The sequence below is a fragment of the Leucoraja erinacea genome, unplaced genomic scaffold, assembly GCF_028641065.1.
Source record: "Leucoraja erinacea ecotype New England unplaced genomic scaffold, Leri_hhj_1 Leri_77S, whole genome shotgun sequence".
Taxonomy (NCBI): domain Eukaryota; kingdom Metazoa; phylum Chordata; class Chondrichthyes; order Rajiformes; family Rajidae; genus Leucoraja; species Leucoraja erinaceus.
Window position 1 is genome coordinate 266,079 of NW_026576707.1, and position 14,480 is coordinate 280,558.

The 14,480-nt window shown below is 48.5% G+C and overlaps 1 protein-coding gene across 2 annotated transcripts in view; it reads right to left on the minus strand.

Annotated features, from left to right (window-relative positions):
• Positions 1 to 14,480, minus strand: part of LOC129694734 (E3 ubiquitin ligase Rnf121) — a 48,643-nt gene that overhangs the window by 28,417 nt on the left and 5,746 nt on the right. For both annotated transcript variants that reach the window (XM_055631485.1, XM_055631486.1), the window contains exons 3-5: positions 10,225 to 10,366; positions 6,448 to 6,602; positions 2,604 to 2,711 (exon numbers count right to left, since the gene is read on the minus strand). In XM_055631485.1, coding sequence (XP_055487460.1) covers positions 2,604 to 2,711; positions 6,448 to 6,602; positions 10,225 to 10,366 — 405 coding nt within the window. The remainder of the gene's footprint in view (positions 1 to 2,603; positions 2,712 to 6,447; positions 6,603 to 10,224; positions 10,367 to 14,480) is intronic.

A 14,480-nucleotide genomic window follows, 5' to 3' on the forward strand; every position in this document is an offset into this window, starting at 1 on the left:
TTGAATAGTGATTAATTGCAGTTAGATATTAGACAAAAATGCTAGAGAAACTCAGTGGGTGAGGCAGCACCTAAGCGAAGGTATAGTTGATGTTGATGACAATAGGTGCAGGAGTAGGCCATTCGGCCCTTCGAAAATTCAATGTGATCATGGCAGATCATCCCCAATCAGTACCCCGTTCCTGCCTTCTCTCCATATCCCCTGACTCCGCTATTTTTAAGAGCCCTATCTAGCCAGACATAGTGCGAACTCCATCATCAAATTCGCCGACGACAGCACTGTTGTGGGACGTATCACTGATGGGGACGAGTCAGAGTATAGAAATGAGATCGACTGACTGACCAAATGGTGCCAGCACAATAACCTGGCTCTCAACACCAGCAAAACCAAGGAACTAATTGTAGACTTTGGAAGCGGTAGGGTAGGGAACCACAATCCCGTTTATATCAACGGGATGATAATAGACAATAGACAATAAATGCAGGAGTAGGCCATTTGGCCTTACGAGCCAGTACCGCCATTCAATGTGATCATGGTTGATCATCCCCAATCAGTACCCCGTTCCTGCCTTCTCCCCATATCCCCTGACTCTGTTATTTTTAAGAGCCCTATCTAGCTCTCTCTTGAAAGCATCCAGAGAACCCGCCTCCACCGCCCTCTGAGGCAGAGAATTCCACACTCACTGTGAGAAAAAGTGTTTCCTCGTCTCTGTTCTAAATGGCTTACTCCTTATTCTTAAAACTGTAGGCCCTGGTTCTGGACTCCCCCAACATCGGGAACATGTTTCCTGCCTCTAGCGTGTCCAAACCCATAACAATCTTTCGGGTCGAGACCCTTCTTCAGACTGAAGTCTCCGAAATGTCACCCATTCCTTCGCTCCATCGATGCTGCCTCACCCGCTGAGTTTCTTCAGCATTTTCGTCTACCTTCGATTTTTCCAGCATCCGCAGTTTTGTCTTAAAAAGTGCCGTTTAGAGTTTTCTCGTACATAAGTCTTAATTGAAATCCAGCACAATGCACTTTGAAATTGTCTCTCTCAAAAAACAATTCCACAATTAGATTCAAGTCCGTCATCAACCCTACTTTAAAAAAATCAATGGCTACTTTAATCTCATTTACTTTAACACAAGACAGGGACAAGTGTGTTTAATTGTTAAATGTGCCGACAATGGAACAATGATCGATATGTTTTGCGATCATAAAACTTAATCTTGTGATTAATTGTGACTAAATGTAATCAACTATCTAATTGCGAGCTTGTAATTCTAATGTCTGCATACTTGAATTTCCCCATTAGGGGACAGAAGTTTAGGGGTAACGTGAGGGGGAACTTCTTTACTCAGAGAGTGGTGGCTGTGTGGAATGAGCTTCCAGTGAAGGTGGTGGAGGCAGGTTCGTTTTTATCATTTAAAAATAAATTGGATAGTTATATGGACAGGAAAGGTATGGAGGGTTATGGTCTGAACGCAGGTGTATGGGACTAGGGGAGGCATGGACTAGAAGAGTCGAGATGGCCTGTTTCCGTGCTGTAATATGGTTATATGGTTATATTTAAAAACAACTAGTATTCTTCACAGAGATTTATAGCGCTTCACGGCACAGAAACAGGCCATTCAGCCCATCTTGTCCATGCCGTCCAAGTATGTGTGCTGGACTAATCCCATTTGCTTGCATTTGGCCCACAGCCAATATAAACCCTTCGTATCCAATATAACAGTCCAATCTCTTAATTGTAATTCATTTTTTATCATGATTAATATAAACACTGTTGGGGCGGCACGGTGGTGCGGTGGTAGAGTTGCTGCCTTACAGCGCCAGGGACCCGGGATCGATCCTGACTACGGGTGCTGTCTGAGTGGAGTTTGTACGTTCTCCCCGTGACCTGCGTGGGTTTGCCCCGGGATCCCCGGTTTCCTCCCACACTCCAAAGATGTGCAGGTTTGTAGACAAATTGGCTTGGTAAAATTGTATATTATCCCTAGTATGTGTAGGATACTGTTAGTCAATAGACAATAGGTGCAGGAGTAGGCCATTCGGCCCTTCAAGCCAGCACCACCATTCACTTTGATCATGGCTGATCACATTGGGCACTGATTAGGGATGATCAGCCTTGATCACATTGAATGGTGGTGCTGGCTCGAAGGGTCGAATGGCCTACTCCTGCACCTACTGCCTATCGTCCACAATCAGTACCCCGTTCCTGCCATCTCACCATATCCCCTGACTCCGCTATATTTAAGAGCCCTATCTAGCTCTCTCTTGAAAGCATTGCACCCGAATCGCTGGTCGGCGTGGACTCGGTGGGCCAAAGGGCCCGTTTCCACGCTGTTTCTCTAAAAATAAACTAAACTATATACATTTTTCAAATCCCACAGTTGACTGTGTTGTGTTTTATAACTTAGGCTTTACTGAGGAATTCCAGGACACAGGCCCAGCATTATCTTATCATGCACCTCACCTCACCGTGATCATTTTAGGCCCAGGATCCCCCATTCACTTCTCCCATGAACAAACACCTCACCCATATGAATTATTAAAACATCACTTCAAGCAGGAATTAGTTGTTTCTTTGTTTTAAAAAGAAAAAAAGTAAATGCTCTTACCTAAATAATAAATTTATACCAAAAAGGGTGAACATTACTCCAACGTATCCAACTATTCCAGTGGCATAGCTCAGCTTGTAAAGTAGAAGAAACCATTTATAAACCAGCCTGCAACCAAAAGAAAAGCACAAGCAGTTAAACGATGTGCAAGGCAGGACATCAAACAAAAACAAGCTCAGAAAACAAGTTCAAGGGTCTCGACCTGAAAAGTCGCCTATTCCTTCTCTCCATAGATGCTGCCTCACCCGCTGAGTTTCTCCAGCATTTTTGTCTACCTCAGAAAATCTGATGCGAAGAGTGGAGCACAGTGATACAGCGGGTCGAGCCACTGACTCACAGCGCCAGACCCAGGTTCGATCCTGACCACGGGTACTGTCTGTGTGGAGATTAATTTATTGTCACGTGTACCGAAGTTCAGTGAAAAGCTTTTGTTGCGTGTACGTTCTCTCTGTGAACGCATGGGTTTCCTCTCGGAGCTCCGGTTTCCTCCCACATCCCAAAGACGTGCCGAATTTTTGGGTTAATTGGCCACTGTTAATCGCCGCTAATGTGTAGGGAAGTGGATACGAAAGTGGGATAACATAGAAGTAGCGGAAACAGGTGATCGATGGTCAGTGCGGACCGACCCGCCTGCACCTACCTGATCTCTAAACACTTCTCATTCCCACAATGACCTTTCTGTCCTAAAGGGCCTGTCCCACTTGGGCGCCATCTGCGCGTCACAAAGATTTTGTACATCCCAAAATCCTGGGGCGCCGCACGCAACCGTGCGTTACTGCCTACGTCACCACGCACGCATCGTGACACGTAAATGATGTTGCGTAAATTACACGTAAATGATGCCCAAGTGGGACAGGCCCTTAAATCTCCTCCATTGTCAGAGAGAGGCCAAACACAAACTTGGCCAGTGGTATGAATATTGATTTCTCTAACTTCAAGTAACACCGGACATTCCCTCTCTCTCCATCCCTCCCCCACCCAAGTTGCACCAGCTTCTCGTTTCACCCAACAAACAGCTGACAATGGCCTGTTTCCTTTATCATCGTTTTTTTTTGCATATCTTTCATTCATCTGTTCTTATCTCTCTATATAAACGGCTATATCTGTCATTTCCCTTTCTCCGATTAGTCTGGTCAAAGTCAATTTTATTCATCACATGAAATGAATTTGCCAGCAGCGATACACTTAAAAAGAACACACAATACACAATAAGATTTAACATAAACATCCACCACAGAATTCTTCACTGTGGTGGAAGGCTACAAAGTTCAGCCAGTCCTCCTCCTTTGTTCACCCGTGGTCGGGGCCACGAACATTCTGTAGTCGCCGCTACGGACAGCCCGATGTACGGGCCATCTCGTCGGGATGATCCAAACTCCGAAGTCGGGACGGTCGAACACACTCCGCGGCGTGGAGGACCCGAATCGGCACTTCCCTACCGGAGACCGCGGCTTCAGGATGTTATAGGCCACAGGCTGGCGGTCGGAGCTCTTCGCCGGTGATCCCCGGTGAGGGATCCCAGACTACAGACAGTAAGTCCACGCCCCCGCCCGCGGCTAAAAGCTCCACAGACCACAGCCCCATGATGCCAAAGTCACCATGCCAGCGATCGGAGCACTCCTCTCTGGCGACCCCCGGCAAGGGTTCGCCCCGCTCCGCTATGGAAAAGTCCACGCTGCGCCCGCTGCTGAAGCTCTGGGCCCAACTCTGGGAAAGGCCGCTCCAATCCAAGCTATTAGGCCGCTAGAGGGGAGGCGGAGAAGCGACATGGAAAAAGTCGCCTCTCGGACTGAAGAACGGTTCCCCCCCCCCCGACAACACACTGAGAAGAAAGGTCTCGACTAAAAAAAAGGCACCCGTTCAATCCAGCTTTTTGTGTCTATCGTCAGTGTGGACTCAATGGGCTGAAGGGCCTGTTCTTATGCAACACTTCCTTTGACCCACGCATTCGGGAGTGGCCAGGGTCAATTACCAACAGAGCATTCTGCAAATTGATGCCCTCTGAAATTCAATGTTCAAACAAAACCATCAAAGGGCCAGCAACCGAGGGTGTTATCATTTCATATTGATTGCAGGCGGCTTAATGACGCAGTTGGTAGAGCTCCTGCTGCACACAGCCCGAGATGTACAGGACCCTGGTGACACCACACCTGGAGTATTGTGCGCAGTTTTGGTCCCCTAATTTGAGGAAGGACATTCTTGCTATTGAGGGAGTGCAGCGTAGGCTTACAAGGTTAATTCCCGGGATGGCGGGACTGTCATATGCTGAGAGAATGGAGCAGGTGGGCTTGTACACTCTGGAGTTTAGAAGGATGAGAGGATATCTTATTGAAACATATAAGATTATTAAGGGTTTGGACAAGCTAGAGGCAGGAAACATGTTCCCGATGTTGGGGGAGTCCAGAACCAGGGGCCACAGTTTAAGAATAAAGAGTAAGCCATTTAGAACGGAGACGAGAAAACACTTTTTCTCACAGAGAGTGGCGAGTCTGTGGAATTCTCTGCCTCAGAGGGCGGTGGAGGCCGGTTCTCTGGATACTTTTAAGAGAGAGCTAGATAGGGCTCTCACATATAGTGGTCATGGGATATGGGGAGAAGGCAGGAACGGGGTACTGATTGGGGATGATCAGCCATGATCACATTGAATGGCGGTGCTGGCTCAAGGGGCCGAATGGCCTACTCCTGCACCTAGTCTAATGTTATAGCCAAGAAAACACACCATGGCACCAACTTCCCCAGATGACTAAAGTTGCCATTTTTCCAACAGCGCTTGCCAACTTCTACAGATTCACCGTAGAAAGCACGCTATCCAGATGCTGCACAGCTTGGTTTGGGAATGCCTCTGCCCTCAGGGAAGCAGCCAACATCAACAAGGGCCATTCGCACCCTGGTCATTGCCTTCTCTCCCCTCAGCCAGAAGACACAAAAGCACATACCACCAAATTCAGGGGGTTTCTTACACCTGCCAGGCTTTGTCCTACCACTCTCTCTTCCAGCTTTCTCTCTTCTCCCCCCCTACAATCAGCCTGAAGGGTCCCAACCCAAAACATCATGGTCACAGTGGCGCAGCGGTAGAGTTGCTGCCTTACAGCGAATGCAGCGCTGGAGACCCGGGTTCGACCCCAGCTTCGGGTGCTGTCTGTACGGAGTTTGTACGTTCTCCCCGTGACCTGCGTGAGTTTTCCCAGAGATCTTTGGTGTCCTCCCACAGGCCAAAGATGTGCAGGTTAATTGGTTTGGTGCAAATGTAAAAATTTCCCAAGTGGGTGTAGGATAGTGTTAATGTGCGGGGATCGCTGGTTGGCGCGGATCCGGTGGGCCGAAGGGCCTGTTTGAATGGAGCGGCTGAGCTTGTATACTCTGGAAATTAGAAGATTGAGAGGGGATCTTGTTGAAAGGTATAAGATTGTTAGGGGTTTGGACACGCTAGAGGCAGGAAACTTCCCGATGTCGGGGGAGTCCAGAACCAGGGGCCACAGTTTAAGAATAAGGGGTAGGCCATTTAGAACGGAGACAAGGAAACACTTTTTCTCTGAGAGTTGTGAGTATGTGGAATTCTCTGCCTCAGAGAGCGGTGGATGCCGGTTCTCTGGATATTCGGCAAGAGAGAGTTAGATAGGGCTCTTAAAGATAGCGGAGTCAGGGGATATGGGGAGAAGGCAGGAACGGGGTACTGATTGGGGATGATCGCATTGATTGGCGGTGCTGGCTCGAAGGGCCGAATGGCCTACACCATAGATTTTCTCCCGGAATCCTGCACGAGTCGCTGGGTTACTCCAGCACTTTGTCTTTTTTTTAATTTTTATTGTAAACCAGCATCAGCGCTTCCTTGTTCCTACATTACCTGGGTGTCGTTCTCTCCAGTGGCTTCCGTGTGGCTCGGAACGTAATAAAGGCCGTGATAATCGAAAACAGTACCCAGATCACCAGGAACCTCCACCAATGCAGCTTGGCTGTGAAATAGATCGGCACGACCCACATCTGGAACAGTGTCACCATCTGCAGGAGATCAGAGACAGGTTTAGCATCACGCTCTTGATACAACTTACCACCGGGTGGCGCCTTCAGCAATGGCAGCCTCGCCTACAGTCTGTCTGTCCTTTTCGTCTTTTTGTTGTTGTTATTTTTAGTGTGTTTTAAAAGTTTGTGTTAATATTCTCTGGATTGTTTTATGTGGGGAGTGGGGGGTAAACTTTTTCCCGGTCTCTTACCTTGCCGGAGATGCGATTGTTTTCCGGTTCGTATCTCCGGTCGCTCTGCGGCCTAACATCGTGGTTGGAGGCCTTGCTCAGGACTGACTTTGAGCCCCACCGCGGGGCCGTGGACTTACTTGCCGGGGATCGAAGCCTACGGACTTTAACATCAAGGAGCTCGCAGCCGTCGGGAAGTTCAAGAAGCTGCACGACGTTCGACAAGACCCGACCCCGGGTAGATCGCCCAGCTCGGGGGAGCTGAGATTTCACCCCTCCCTCCCCCTCCTGATGCAGGAGCTTGATCACCCCGACGAGGAGGCCCGCCGCCAGCTACCGGAGTAAGATCGACCCGTCAACGGAAGGCTCAAGGCCCCCGACCGCAGGAGGACAAAGGGGGAGAGTGAACTTTATTTTGCCTTCCATCACAGTGAGGAATGTGGAGGAGTCACTGTGGTGGATGCTCATGTTAAAATGTATTTTGTGTGTCCTGTTGATCTTTATTGTATGACAGGAATGCAAATCAAATTCCTCGTATGTTGCAATACATACTTGGCTAATAAAGTCTGATTATGGTCATGAACACAATGCTCAGCATTTAGGAGTCAGTGTTATGGTATGATACTTAACTTGTCGCTTGAACCGAGGTACAGTGATATTCATTTTGTACACAGCTCAGTACATGTATGAAGGAAGTGCAGATGCGGTTTAAAGCGATAATGCTGGAGTAACTCAGTGGGACAGGCAGCATCTCTGGAGAGAAGGTATGGGTGAAGTTTCGGGCTCGACCCGAAACGTCACCCATTCCTTCTCTCCAGAGTTTGTGTCTAACTTCAATACAAGTATCTCTATACATAAGCACTTAGATGCGTATTAATGTCTCAGATGCCGAAAAATTGTACAGCAATTTTATAGTGGTACACCGAGTCAGCAGAAAGAGAGTCTCCAGATTGGCACCATTTCCAAGTCCCAGTTGTTGTAGTGCAGGTATCTTGATCTGAATGTGAAGGTCTGTGGTCCGGGTGACATCGCAGGGTCGGCCTGGCCAAGCGTACATAAGACACACCAGTTCACAGACCTTGTAAACCTATGCTGCACTCCCTCAATAGCAAGAAGGAGTGCAGCGTAGGCTCACCAGGTTAATTCCTGGGAAGGCGGGACTGTCATGTGCTGAGAGAATGGAGCGGCTGGGCTTGTATACATTGGAGTTTAGACGGATGAGAGGGGATCTTATTGAAACATATAGAAACATAGAAATTAGGTGCAGGATAGGATTCGGCCCTTCGAGCCTGCACCGCCATTCAATATGATCATGGCTGATCATCCAACTCAGTATCCCGTACCTGCCTTCTCTCCATACCCCCTGATCCCCTTAGCCACAAGGGACTCCCTCTTAAATATAGCCAAAAACTGGCCTCAACTACCCTCTGTAGTTCCAGAGATTCACCACTCTCTGTGTGAAAAAAGTTCTTCTCATCTCGGTTTTAAAGGATTTCCCCCTTATCCTTAAGCTGTGACCCCTTGTCCTGGACTTCCCTAACATCGGGAACCCGATTATATATATGAGATTATTAAGGGTTTGGACACGCTAGAGGTAGGAAACGTGTTCCCGATGTTGAGTGAGCGCCGAACCAGGGGCCACAGTTTAAGAATAAAGGGTAAGCCATTTAGAATGGAGATGAGGAAAAACTTTTTCCACACAGAGTTGTGAGTCTGTGGAATTCTTTGCCTCAAGAGGCGGTGGAGGCCGGTTCTCTGGATACCTTCAAGAGAGAGTTAGATAGGGCTCTTAAAGATAGTCAGGGGATATGGGGAGAAGGCAGGAACGGGGTACTGATTGGGGATGATCAGCCATGATCACAATGAATGGCGGTGCTGTCTCGAAGGGCCGAATGGCCTACTCCTGCACCTATTGTCTAGGGGGAGGGAAAAAAAATCATAGGAGTGGGAGAAACTTTGACGTCTCTTGAGGATTGAGAGTAAACATCTGGTTCCCTCGCTCCAACACTCTATCTTCAACCTTGTTTCCTAATTTGTGCCTCACGGGAACAAGGCTCCAGGGATTACCGTTACCATTGACGTGTACTTTCTAATCAAAGGAAACCTCAGCAGCACTGGCTCTATCTATAAAGGCCCTGTAAGAACCATCTTTCCAGGTTCAATCCTATATACATCCCATCTATCTTTCACACTGGAAGGTTTTCTTTAGATTAAGTTGTAGCCCGGTCGATCAGTCTAATAGAGTCTAACAGGGGACCGAGGATCTAGTGGGAGGGGGGAACTGAAGGGAATCCACTGTAGTCAGAAAATGGTGTTAGGTAAACTGTTGGGACTGAAGGCAGATAAATCCCCAGGGCCTGAGTGTCGTGGCTGCTCTTAGTGTTGTTACCGGTTAGATCCCTCGAATTGTCAGAGCCGAGACATCACTGGGCTGCCGTGAAGAAGGGTGCAATGGTGCGGTGGGGGGGTTCGGCGGCGGTCAGAATAGGACGGCTGCGGGTTATAACGTGCCATCGTTCCTCTCTCCCTTCTCTCTCTCCCCATTCCCTCTCTCTCTCTCTCTCTCCTCTCTCTCTCATTTTCTCTCTCTCTCTCTATCTCTCTCCCTCCCTTCCTCTCTCTCCATTCTCCCTCTCTCCCTTCTCTCTCTCTCCTTCCCTTCTCTCGCTCCTTCCCTTCTCTCTCTCCCTTCTCTCTCTCTCTCTCCCTTCTCCTTCTCTCTCCCTCTCCCTTCTCTCCCTCTCCTTCCCTTCTCTCTTGCTCCCTCCCCTCTCTCTCTCTCCCTCCCTTCTCTCTCTCTCCCTCCCTTCTCTCCCTCTCCCTCCCTTCTCTCCTCTCTCCCTCCCTCTCTCTCTCCATTCTCTCTCTCACCCTCCCTCCTCTTCTCTATCCCTCCATCCCAGCCACGGCTCCACCCCTCTCTCTCCTCGGGGAGACACGGTGATCAATACAGGGAGGGCCGGGCCACTGATACTAGCCAGTGCCTCCCCAGCCATTGATCTCACCGCACGTCACTGGTGGAAACAGGCCCTTCGGCCCACCATCCGCACCGACCAGCGATCCCCACACACTAACACTATCCTACACACACACACCAGGGACAATTTTACATTTATACCAAGCAATTAGCCGGTACGTCTTTGGAGTGTGGGAAGAAACCAAAGATCGCGGAGAATACCCACGCAGTTCACAGGGAGAACGTACAAACTCTGTACAGACAGCAGCTGTAGTCTTTTCGAAAGCTTTTCACTGTAACGGTGCACGTGACAATAAACTAAACTGTTAACTGTAGTCAGGACCGAACCCAGGTGTCGGGTGGTTTAAGGCAGCAACTCTGTGCCACACATTTGCGCTTCACCTCCTCCCAAGGAGAGGATCTACTCCCCAAGGCACAGACTGAAGCAGAGAATGAGATATGAATCCACACTTACGTTGTAGGATTTGGCGTGCCTTTGCTTCCACTGGACTAGGAGAATCTGTGCCACTACCAGGGTAACGATGAGAATGAGCACCATCTCGGCGTGCATGGCCTCGTGCCCGCGGTGCTTGGCATGCATCCGCGCATGCTCCACCCTGAAACAAAGCACAGCGCTGTAAACAGGGACACACGCCCATTCAGCCCCTCAAGCCTGCCTTTCCTTCTAATCAATCTGTGTCTTAACTCCGTGAACACGCCTTGGTTCCTTAACCCTTTAACTTTTCCCCAAAACCATGTTAATCGTAAGAGAAAATATTGAAAATACTCAACAGTTGGTGGCATTAGACTGCAAATTAAACATGTATCTGTTTAGAAGTTTAATTTTGATTCCACAATTCTCTGACAACGTTTTGTTAATATATCAAATTCAAGGAAGAAATTCAATAGACAATAGGTGCAGGAGTAGGCCATTCGGCCCTTCGAGCCAGCACCGCCATTCAATGTGATCATGGCTGATCATCCTCAATCAGTACCCCGTTCCTGCCTTCTCCCCATATCCCCCGACTCTGCTATTTTTAAGAGCCCTATCTAGCTCTCTCTTGAAAGCATCCAGAGAACCGCCCTCTGAGGCAGAGAATTCCACACTTACCACTCTCTGTGAGAAAAATTAGAAATTCCTCCTCATCTCCTTTCTAATGGTTTTTTCTGAGGCTGTGCCCTCTAGTCCTAATCTCCCCCACTAGTGGAAATATCCTCTCCATATCCATAAGAATCCATACGATTCTCCCTAAGAAGGGTCAGGGTCTCGACTCAAAACATCATAGATTCCTTCCCTCCAGAGATGTTGCCTGTCCCGCTGAGTTACTCCAGCATTCTGTGTCTACTCTTCACATCCATCCAGGCCTATCACTAGTCAACAAGTTTCAACGAGGTCCACGCTCATCCTTCTAAACTCCAGTGAGTACAGGCCCAGTGCCGTGAAACGCTCACCATATACGTTAACTCAATCATTCTCATCAATCTCCTGTGGACCAATCTCCAATGCTAGTGCATCCTTGTGTAGGGATTTTAAATAATAACATCGGGGTTGCTGCAGAGTGAGCGGTGGGCTGTACATTTGGGGGGGGGGCGGGTTAGAGTAGGTAAGGAGAGTGAAGATGTTGAGACGGTTGTTAGAAATGTGTATGAAGAAGGGTCTCGACCGCGAAACGTCACCCATTCCTTCTCTCCATTGATGCTGCCTGTCCCGCTGAGTTACTCCAGCATTTTGTGTCTGTCGCTGGTACATCCTTCCTCAGATACGGGGCCCAAAATTGCTCACAATACTCCAAATGTGGTCGCACCATGTATACTATGATTTGACTGGATGTAGACAATATCTGCAGGAGAAAGCCATTCGGCCCTCTCAAGCCAATTCAATGTGATAGCAGTAAAACAAGGTTTATCACTCCATGCTGGTGTCAGTGACAATTCATTCATTAATCTACCAATGCTAGACTGGGTGACTTCTGTAGAGCACCTACACTTAGTCCATCGGAATGACCCCACGTTTATAACCCTTGACACTCTGACACCATCTTTTTGTGGCCTCCTGCCCAATGCAAGTTCAGGAAACGTGACGGTGGGTGGCACAGCTGCTAGAGTCACTGCCTCAAGAGCGCCATAGACTCGGGTTCAATCCAGACCTTGGGAGCTGTCTGGGTGTGGTTTGCACGTTTTTCCTGGGAGCCTGTGGGTTTCCTCCGGGTGCTCCGGGTGCTTCCCACATCTCAAAGATGTGCAGGCTTGTAGGTTAATTGACCCCTAGCGTGTAGAGTGCGAATGCAAAACTAGATACGGGCCACAGCTTAAAAATAAGGGGTAAGCCATTTAGAACGGAGATGAGGAAACACTTTTTCTCACAGAGAGTTGTGAATCGATGGAATTCTCAGCCTCAGAGGGCGGTGGAGGCCGGTTCTCTGGATACTTCAAGAGAGAGCTAGATAGGGCTCTTAAAGATAGCGGTTTCAGGGGATATGGGGAGAAGGCAGGAACGGGGTACTGATTGGGGATGATCAGCCAAGATCACGTTTGAATGGCGGTGCTGGCTCGAAGGGCCTACTCCTGCACCTATTGTCTATAACCAGATCGAGTGTGAACGGGTGATCGAAGGTCGGCATGGACTGAGTGGGCCAAAGGGCCCATTTCCATGCTGTATCTCTGAACAAAACCTCATCCTTGGTCTGGTCATGTTTGCAGCGTGCTGACCTTAACATCAAATCTTCCTCAACTACACGACTCCCTTACTACTTACTTTTTTCTTTGAATACAAACTGGCCAGTTTTGCCTGCCCCACCCTCGCTTATCATTTGTATGATATTGCCTGCACGGCATCGGCAACAGTGTTTTGCTACTGTAAAACAGTGCTGGAGAATCTCAGCTGGTCAAATTCCCTACACAGATGCTGCCTGACCTGCTGAGTCCCTCCAGCACTTGGTTATGCCCAAGACTCAGCATCTACTGTACCCATGTCAACAGAGTCTAACTGCCTCTTAACAGCCACATTATTTCAAAGTCTCTTTAGTTTAGTTTGGATATATAGCATCTACCTTTCGACCCACCGAGTCCATGCTGACCACCCATTTACAATAGCCCTATGTTATCCCACTTTCTTATCCACTCCCTACACACTAGGGGCAATTTACAGAGGCCAATTAAACTACAAACATGTTCCTGATGTTGGGGGAGTCCAGATCCAGGGTCCGCGGTTTAAGAATAAGAGGTAAGCCATTTAGAACGGAGATGAGGAAACACTTTTTCACACAAAGGGTTGTGAATCTGTGGGATTCTCTGCCTCAGAAGGTAGTGGAGGCCAATTCTCTGGATGCTTTCAAGAGTTACAAGATACATATATTCGTCACATGTACCAATTGGTACAGTGAAATGTGTGGTCGCCATACAGCCATACAAATAAATAATAAAGAGCACAGGACACGATAGTATTTTTTTAACACAGACATCCCCACACAGCAGGATCAAATTGCCACTGTGAGGGAAGGCTCCAAAAATTCAGTCGTCCTCCTCTGTTGTCCTCCCGTGGTCGGGGGAGCTCCCGAACCCCCCGCTGTTGCCGCTCCGGCGATAGAGCTCTTAAAGATGCGTAGTCAGGGGATATGGGGCGAAGGCAGGAACTAGGTACTGATTGTGGATGACTAGCCATGATCACAGTGAATGGCGGTGCTGGCTCAAAGGGCCGAATGGCCTACTCCTGCACCTATTGTCTATAACAGCTGAAAATAAACTGTCCCTGAATTTGGAGGTGTGCGTTTACCTGCATCTATTGTCTATAAAACCGTACGCCTTTAGGATGTGGGAGGAATCCAGAGCACCCGGAGGAAGCCCATGCGGTCACAGAGATAACATGGACTGCACCCAGATCAGGATTGAACCCTGGTCTCTGGCACCGAGGCAGCAGCTCTACCAACTGTGCCTGCGCTGTGCTAAGTCCACCCATCGCCCGCTTCCACCTGCTCTGCCGCAACTAAATTGTTCCTTTCTTCAGTTCGGATAAAGGATCTCGTGGCCAAAACATGACCTGTTGCTCTTTCCGCAAACACTGCCTCACCTGCAGCCGAGGCAGGCACGGTGGGGCAGTGGCAGGGTTGCTGCCTTACAGCGCCAGAGACCCGGGTTCTATCCTGGTTACGGGTGGTCTGTGAGGAGTTTGTACCTTCTTCCAGCGACCACACGGGTTTTCTCCAGAGAGCTAGATAGTGCTCGTAAAGGTAGCGGAGTCAGGGGTACTGATTGGGGTACTGATCACATTGAATGGCGGTGCTGGCTCGAAGGGCCTACTCCTGCACCTATTGAGTTCTTCCAGCATTTCCAGTTTCAGGTCACGCTATCTCCCTGACAAAGATCCATCTATAAACTACTTCACAGTTATTTAAATACATTAAATGTTTTACTCTCCTGCCCAATCCCATTGGAACATTTGGGAGACCAATAACTTCAGCTTTATTTAATGCACGAGCAGTACTTTACATTAACAAACCTCTCAATTTGGATTCCCAGGAATATAAACAACTTTGCTTTACCTTATCAAAGCACAATTTTTCCTTATCACAAATCATAGGAACAGAAATAGACCATTCAGTCCTCCGTGTCTACTCCGCCATTCAATCATGGCTGATCTATGTTTCTCTCTCAACCCCATTTTCCCTGCAACCTTTGACAATAGGCAACAGACAATAGCTGCAGGATTGGCCATTTGGCCCTTCAAGCCAGCAC